Source organism: Gaeumannomyces tritici (genome assembly GCF_000145635.1).
Source record: "Gaeumannomyces tritici R3-111a-1 unplaced genomic scaffold supercont2.4, whole genome shotgun sequence".
Taxonomy (NCBI): Eukaryota; Fungi; Ascomycota; class Sordariomycetes; order Magnaporthales; family Magnaporthaceae; genus Gaeumannomyces; species Gaeumannomyces tritici.
Genome location: NW_008804548.1, coordinates 3,697,958 through 3,706,317, shown reverse-complemented (window position 1 = coordinate 3,706,317; position 8,360 = coordinate 3,697,958). Strand labels below are relative to the sequence as shown.

General features: G+C 33.1%; 2 protein-coding genes across 2 annotated transcripts; one reads left to right on the top strand and one right to left on the bottom strand.

The window, feature by feature from the left end:
• Nucleotides 1-1,708: 1,708 nt before the first annotated feature.
• GGTG_08648 (hypothetical protein) lies at nucleotides 1,709-2,086 on the top strand (the record flags this gene model as incomplete). The annotated part of the gene is made up of 1 exon (XM_009226490.1): nucleotides 1,709-2,086. A coding segment is annotated over one exon (378 nt), but the record flags the coding sequence as incomplete, so codon positions are not given.
• Nucleotides 2,087-3,230: 1,144 nt separating this feature from the next.
• Nucleotides 3,231-3,545, bottom strand: GGTG_08647 (hypothetical protein; the record flags this gene model as incomplete). The annotated part of the gene is made up of 2 exons (XM_009226489.1): nucleotides 3,231-3,447; nucleotides 3,499-3,545. Coding segments are annotated over 2 exons (264 nt in total), but the record flags the coding sequence as incomplete, so codon positions are not given.
• Between the last annotated feature and the right edge of the window lie 4,815 nt (nucleotides 3,546-8,360).

The following is an 8,360-nucleotide window of genomic DNA, read 5'->3' as shown; positions in this document are numbered from 1 at the left end:
AAAATGGTTGGGTTAACCGGTTTGGCGTTCCGGTTAAAACTTCCGGTAAATTACCGGATATATAACGTATTTCCGGCAAATTTATTGCGGGCGTTTTAAAAAAAGCCCGGCAAAAAACCAAAAATAAAAAACCAAAAATTAAAAAAAAAAAAAATACGCTTCGAAATAAAAGCTTTGCTAGGATATAAAGGGCTTTTGCGAAAACGAAAATATTTGGTTAAATGGATAGGTTACAACGAATCGAAAAATTTGTAAATTCCAAAAAAGGATATTACAAAAAAAATTATTTAAACGTATAAAGTAAATTTATTAAAAACGAGCTTATAAAATAAAAAAAATACCGAACTTTAACGGGTAAATACCCGGAAAGGACGGGGGTATTACAGGAAAAAAGTAATAAAAGCTAAAAAAATGGTTTAAAAAAATATTTTAACGTGCTAAACCAGCTAATTACCGGGAAAAAACGTAAAAAAACCCGTAAACGGCTTGTAATAACCGTAAAATATTGTACCCCATAAATAAAAAGTTAAATAAAAACGGTATAGTACGGGAAACGCTTTAAATTAATGGTACGATACATTTAAATCCCAAAGGATATGCAAAGTATAGCATATTTTGGAAAGCCCGTAAAAGGCATGCTTAGCGCAATACGCCAAAGCAATTACCGTACTTTAAACGTACGTTATAATAAAAAATACCATTGCTTGCCCAAAAAAAAAATAAAAAAATTTCCAAATGGTACGGCGAACGGGCCTAAGCGTTTAAATAACGGCAAATGCATGTTAACGGTATTTAAACCCATTGGGGGGCGAAAAAAAACATTTTAAAATTATTTATTAAAGCATTAAAACTTAATTAGTAATTAAAGATATTGGAATTTTGCAATGCTGCAAAAGCAACATAACGAAAGGAAATTGTAATTTTAATTGTAATAAATTAATAAAAAAAATTTAAAATTAACCATTTTTTAAAAAAGGAATATTAATAATTAATTAAAAAAATATGTAAAAAAAATCGATTAAATGCCGTATCCAAAAAAACCAAAACTTTCGAAAATTACGTTTTTTTCGCTAGCGCTACAATTATTGCCGCCAAAATTGTTAGCGCCGAAAGCGGCATTTCCCGGCGTTAATACGAACGCCGCACCCTTACGGGAAACCGTACGGTTGTAAGCTTGGGTATTTAAATGCGCCGCAATTGTAGCAAAATTAACGGCAATATTACCAAAAAAAGCAACCATACCTTTTTCAAAACGCTTAAAAAACGTTTTTACTTTATTAAAAAAATTACCGATACTAACCAAAATTTAAGCTTACCTTTTCGTTTAAACGGCAATAGCGTAAAATTGCTAAAAAATGTTTTAAGTAATTTTTAATATTGCAACGTTAGCAATTTTGCGCTAAATGCGTTTTTAAATAACGGTTTAACGTTTGTAACGCGCAAATTGTTCGGCCGATATAGTATAAAAGGATTTAACTTTTTAAATGGTTTTGCAAGCGCAAAATTAAGCTTTAATAAGCTTTTTAAAAAACTTCGGTATTGTTTTGGGCAATCGCTTGTAAACGGTATTTAAAATTTTGTAAAGGTTTTGGGCCATTTTCCAAAACCATTTAAAAAGTTTAACGCAAGCTTTATTGCCAATTACGTTTTTGCAATAAATACATTTAAAAAACCCCGTACAATTATCGGAACATATTAGCATATAAAGGTTAATAGCATAATTTTAATATGTTTAACAACCAAAATAGCGGTTACAAAATACCGTACGCTCCGTATAATTATTTTTAAAAAGGGGCAAATAAATAAGGTCCCAATTATTGTTTTATTGGAAATCGATAACTTTCCGCAACGGGAGCGCGTTGCAAATACCCATATAAAGCAAAAAAAAAGCAATGTTCGTTTTAAAAGCAAATCCATTAAAATCGAAAGCGTTGCGGCGGCGTTCGTTGCGCGCTTTACGCTTTTTTTTAGCAAAGGTTTTTTTGCCGCGGCGGTTAAAGCCCGCCGGGGGGTTACCGGCAAAACGCTTGCGGGAATTTTAAAAAGCTGCAAGCGCAAAAGGGCCCGATGGACCCGTAACATTTAAAAGGTTTACCAAAGGGTTACCGGCAAAGCAATTGTTAAGGATTTAAAAAATTAAAAATTCCGGCGAAACCGAATTCGAATCCAATTAAATTACGATAGCTAAAAAAAATACCAAAGGGTTGCTAAAAAGGGCTAACGGGCCGGTTAGGACCGAAAAACCCAAAACGAACACCCGAAGGAATACCATTTTCCTTACGTAATTAGGTACAAAAAATAACATTTATAACTACCGGTTAAATTTAAATATTTAAAAAGAACGGTTAAATACCAATTACTTACGGTTACGATCGTTAAAATTATTAAAATGGTTATTAAATGCATAAAAAAAAAAAAAAGGGTTCGTAATTTCGAACGGGAAAAAAAGCTTTTTATATGCCGGTACGAACTTATTTTTCCGGATATTATAAAGCTTTACAATTAGTTTTTTTAAGCGTTGCCGGGCATTAAGGCGGTTTAGCGAAATACCGTAAGCTACCGGCTACTTACGGGGTTGCACGCGCGGTATAAATAGCTTGGAATAAACCGTATCGGGAAAGGGCAATATGTTAAAAGTACGGGCAAAACCGCCCGGCAAAAAACGGAAAGCGTTAAATGCACGGGCAAAACCGCCCGGCAAAAAAAAAAAAAAAAGCGCTAGCAATTAGCCGGGCACGGACTTTCCGGGAATATGCCGGCAAGTTACCGGTATCGCGGCCAAAGCATAATAACGAAGCTAAAAAATAAAATAAAGTTTAAATTGCACGAAAGCGTTTGGAACGCGAAAAATTTAAAAAACCAACCCCGGGTACCCGAAAGGGCACGAAAAAAAAGAAAGTTAAAAAAGGAACAATTTTTATTGGCGATAGCACTTTTGGTAAGAAATTTACGAAGGTTTAACAAAGGAAATACCGCATCCGGCCCGTAACCCGGTAACTACCCGCCTCTGCACCGATTAACCCCTAACAGTAAGCGCTTCCCGCTGCTAAAAGCAACAAAGCAAATGCTTTAGCTACAAAAAGTAACGAAGCAAATGCTTTAGCCATTACCGGAAAAAGGTGGGCATAGCAATTAAAACCTTTTTTTTTTTTTTGTTCCGGCTTTTTTTTTTCCTTTTTATTATTACTTTTTTACCAATCCGTAAGTTTTTACGCTTTCGTTTTTATCGTTTAAGCTTTTATTAATACAAAAATTTTTGTAAAAGCAAAAGCAAGCAATTGTAAATGCTTTACGCGGCGGCGTAATATTTTGGAAGCGTTATACAATGCTAATAAATTGGCTGGAAAATGGGTATTACCGGTAATAAAGCAACGCGTACAACCGTTCGAAAGCGCGCTAAGCGCAAAATGCTTAACCGGGTTTAAATTTAAAAAAAATAAATTGTAGCTTTTTGCTTTTTTACCAATTTATTGCTTTTTCGCTAATTTTGCTTTGTACGCGTATAATGCGGATTTGCAAACGGTTATAGCTATTTTAATAGCTAAAATTAAGCAAACGGAAAAAGCATTGTTTAAAAAAAGGAAAAAAGCTTAATAAATTAAAAAGGATAAGCAAAGGAAAAATAGGTTTTTTGCGGAAAAGGATAAATAACGGGATATAAAAAACGCGCGGGAGCAATAAATTGCCCGCAAAAAGGCCTGGAATAACGCTTAAACGATTAAAACGATAAAAGCGCGTGCGTTTGCCAAAAGCGCTAATTGGGTTAAAATTAATCGGGCTTGTTACGCTAAACGGATAAAAGCTTTGCGCCGTTTTTTAATTTAAACCCCGATTAATATTACCGTAACCGTTTTCGAGCTTCCGGTTATTTTTGTTACTTTTTGTACCTTTTGTTTTAATTCCCAACCTAACCCAACCGGTGCTTTTTAAGCTCCGGCTAAACCAAGCAAAAGTTTTGGGCCCGATTAATTTGTTCGTTAAACGATTAAAATCGATTTTAATTTCGATAAATTCGTTAATTGGTTTATTTAAAGAAATAACGATAATAACGATAAGCCCGTCGTTTTCCCCAATATTCGGAAGCGTAAAGCAAGTAAAAAAACGAAAGTAAATAGCTAAATTAATTCGTTTCCAACCGTTTTCGCGGGTTTTATGCTAACTACCCCTTTCCTTTCCGTTTTAATCCTTAAAAAAAATGCTATTTAGCTTTTTTTTTTAACGAAACCGTCGATTTTTTTTTAACGGAAACGTTTTAGCTAACTTTTTCGATAATACCATTTTTTGCGCGGTTCCATGCAATGGGTGCATTAAAAGCTTTTTAATAAAATTCCGGGGCCTTTGCAACAATAAGCTTATAGCGCGCTCCTTTCGGAACGGTTATATTTTACGGTATATTTAATGTGCTTAAAGCAATTACCGTTGCAACCCTTTTTTTTTTGCCCCAATTGCGTATTGCAATTGCTTTATTCCAAAAAAAGCTTTTAAATAGCTTTTGCTTTAAAATTAAAAAGTTTAAAAAAATGGTAAGCCATTTTTTCGAGCTTTACCCGAAACCGGGCAATAAACAAAAAAATAAAGCCAAAAAAAGGAATAAAAAAGCTTCCCGTCGAAATAATCCTGCTTTTTGTAGCCTAACCCCAAAAAAAAGGAAAATGGTAATAATAACGAAAAAAATTAAAAAGGTGGCATTGGAACCGCAATAATTCGGGGCTATTTTTTTTATGGAAATGTTTTTATCCATTAAATAATGGGTAAGGGCTAAAGTTAAAATAAAAAGGAAAAATGGATAAAAAAAAGGTACAGCGCTTTTGGAAATTGCACGCGTTATAATTAAATGCCGTTTTATTATTTAAAACCGGTATGCTTTATGCTTATTAATAAAAAAGAAATTTGCATTGTGCTTTTATGCAAACGTTATACGCTTTTAATATTTATTTCGAAGTTTTTGGCTGCGTGTTAAGCTTGCCGACCCGTTTTTGGAAAAGTTGTGCAACTTTAAAACAGTTTTAAATATTTTAAATTTATAAAGCGGGAGGTTTTTGGTAAGCCCATTTGCTGGTATAAAGGCGGTTTTAAAATATACCACGTTAAACGTTCCTTTTTGGTACTTTTGGCGTAATTACATATTTATAATATTTACGTGCTTTAAAGCTATATTAATGCGGGTGCCTTTTTTAATTACTAATCGGATCGTTTGTATATTGTTACAGTAAAGCTTTTAAGGAATATTAATTTTTAAACGCAGGTTTCGGAAAAGCCTTTATATAACGATAATTTTTTTTCCGAGCTTTATAAGCGCCAAAAGCTTTGCTTTTGTGGTGGACGTTGTAACGGTAGCTTGTTTTTTTGCTTTTTACGCTACGGGCCTTCCGAATAGGAATATAACGTATTTTTTAAACAACCTTTTCGTTTTTTTGTCGTTAACGAAGGAAGCGTTTAAAGCAAAGAGCAAATGGTCGGACTTTAAAACGTTCCTTAGCTTAATGCAATAGGATTTCGACCTTTTTAAATATAAAAGGGTATGGTTTGCCGTTTTTAAATGCTTTTTATTTGGGTTTGTAAAGTATTTGGAAAGTTTTGCGCTTGCAAAAGCAACGTTTAGGCGGATAATAATGGCCGTATAAAGTATAAACCCGATTTTTTTTTGCATGGTTAGGACTTTGGCGGGTATTGCTACCTTTAAATTTTTTTTAAGCGTTTGGCTGGGCAACGGGAAGCGTTTTACGCTTTTGTTCCCGAAATTAAAAGTGTTAACGATTTTGTTAATGTAAAAGTTATAATATAAAGTTATTATTTGTACTTTTTTATCCCTTACGATTTAAACTTTAAGGAAAATTTTAAATGGTTTTTTTTTATTTTGTACTTTTTTTTAAAACCGTCCAATATTTTTATTGCCATTTTTAAATGCGTAGCACGGTTAAGGATAATTATGTCGTAAACGTATAGGAAAAAAAAAACTTTACGTTTTGTATTTATAAATAAATAAAGCTTTTCCGTTAACGGGGTAAGCCTTAACTTTTTAAAGGTTTTTTCGAAGGCCAAATATTACAATTTCGGTAAATTCCGTAGCTTGTACAAAGCTTTTTTAAACCGGGCTACAAACCTTTTTCGGTAATACCCAAAAAGGAATTTTACATAAACGGGTATATGGTTATCGCTAATTTTTGCGTAAAAAAAAGCTTTATTAACGTTAATTTAATGCGTTTCGAAATCGAAATAAATTATAATTGCTATTATAATTTTAAAGCTTTTGGTTGCAAACGTAATAGCGTAAATTTTTTTTAAACCGTTGGGTTATTAATTACTTTTAATTACCGCGCGGAATTTATAATTCGTAACGTAACCGTTTTTGTTAAATTTGTAAATAAATACCCAAATAATGTTAATGGTTTTGTTACCAAATAAATTTTTCGGAATTTTTTTTAAATTTTTTTTTTAATAGCTTATTAATTTTCCCAAAAGCAAATTGTTTAAATTTTTTTTTATACGGGTGCGTATTAAGCTTTTATTAAAATTTCGGAATTTGTTATAATTCGTTTTGGTGCAACCGTTTGTTTTTTTGAGGGTTATTGCGCTTTAATGTTTTTATTACGGCAATTGCAATTATTTTGTAAATCGGGCGATAGCCGAAATTACTTTTTTTAATTGCCGTTTATTAATTAAACAAATACGTATCGAAAAAAGCTTATTAATTTTCGTTTATTAAATTTATTTTAAAAGTAGCGTTTTTAATTTCCGGTTTGAAAGCGTTAAACGTTATTGCTAAACCGTAATAAAAAATGGCGTTGTTAAAGTTATTGCGTTGCTTGCTTTTTTTTTTTTTTTTTCCTTTTTTTTTTTTTTGCGGTCGCACGCGTTGCGGCGCGGATTGCTTTAAACGTAATTATTAGCGAATCCGGTAAAAGCGCGTTAAAAAAAAAAGCTTTGGGCAAAAGCGAAAGGCCCGTTTTTTTACGGGGTTAGCCTTTGCCCCTTTTAACCGGAGGAAAAGGGAAAGGCGGCGTTTTTTGCTTGTTTGGGTTTGTTTCGAACAAACCTTTAAAAGCTTTAAACGCTTTTGGTATTGCGATTGGGGGCGTTGCAAAGGTACCGCTTGTGGTTGCGATTAGTATATTCGGTCCTGGGGTAAGCAAGGACCGGTTTGTTGCTTTATAAGGTAAAGTTAGCTTTAACGGTTTTAAAGGTTGTTTTTTGGGTTCGTTGTTACTTTTACCCTTTACCGGCGGGAAGCTATTGCTTTTTCCGGGCCGTATAAAGCCGTAATACGAATTGCCCATACGTGGGGAGCCCGTATTACGCATTTGCTTTGCTTTATGGCCATTTTTTAAAGCATTTGAAATTAGGAATTTGTGCGCGTTTGGATCCGGCCCGTTGGCCGAATCCTTTGCGGCTTTAGCTTTTGTGGTTACGATAAAACCTGGCTTTTTTACCCCCAATTTTTAACTTTAATGCTTGGTAGCGGAAATGGGTATTTAAGGCTTTTCCGGTTGGAAAAGCTTTAGCGCATTAGCAACTTTTTTTCGGGTTGCAAGCGGGTTTTTCGTTTCGTTGTATTTAACCAACAAGTTGTAAGTAATTACGTTAATCGGGTCCTTTTTTTGCTTGCTTTTAAAAAAGCTTTTTTTATTAAATTTAACGTTTTTTATAATTATTACTTTTTTTTTAACGGGATTTAAATCCGGTAAATGTTGGAAGTTTGGTAATTTATTAAATATTTAACCCCGGCACAAAGGTTAATTTTAAAATGCTTAAAATCCGCGTTGTGGGACCTTTTTACGTTTAAAGGATAAGTTTTACACCCGTAAGCGTAAATGCCGTTCCAATCCGGTTTTAAATTAGCTATTAAACCCGTAAAAAGTTTTAAAGCGTAATGCCGGAACCACCCCCAAAATTAATTTAAAAGGATATCGTTAAAAGCGCGCATGCTTTTCGACGGTAAAAAATTTATATTTTTTAGCTAAACGGTAGCGTAAACCGTTTTTGGTTATAAATGTTTAAAAAGTTTTGCGCTTTTGCGCATGCGTATCCTTTTCGTAATAACGTTTTGTCCCGTGCGCTTAATTATCCCGTTAGGTTTGTAAATGTATAACGGTAAGGTTTCGATAACGATGCTTTTAGCTTAAGCCCATTTTTTGTATTCCGAAAACCTTTTTATAAATATAATGGATTTTTTTTGGTTATATTTAAAGGTAACAATAAACAATTTGTATTGTTTTTTTACTTACGCTTTCCATTCCTTTAAAATTTTAGTAACCGTTGGTTCCTTTTTGTTTAAAGTATAAAGTTCCAAATTTTGCGTTATATTTATTATTATAGCAAACCCATTTATCCTTATTTATTTAAATATTAATATTAATTAA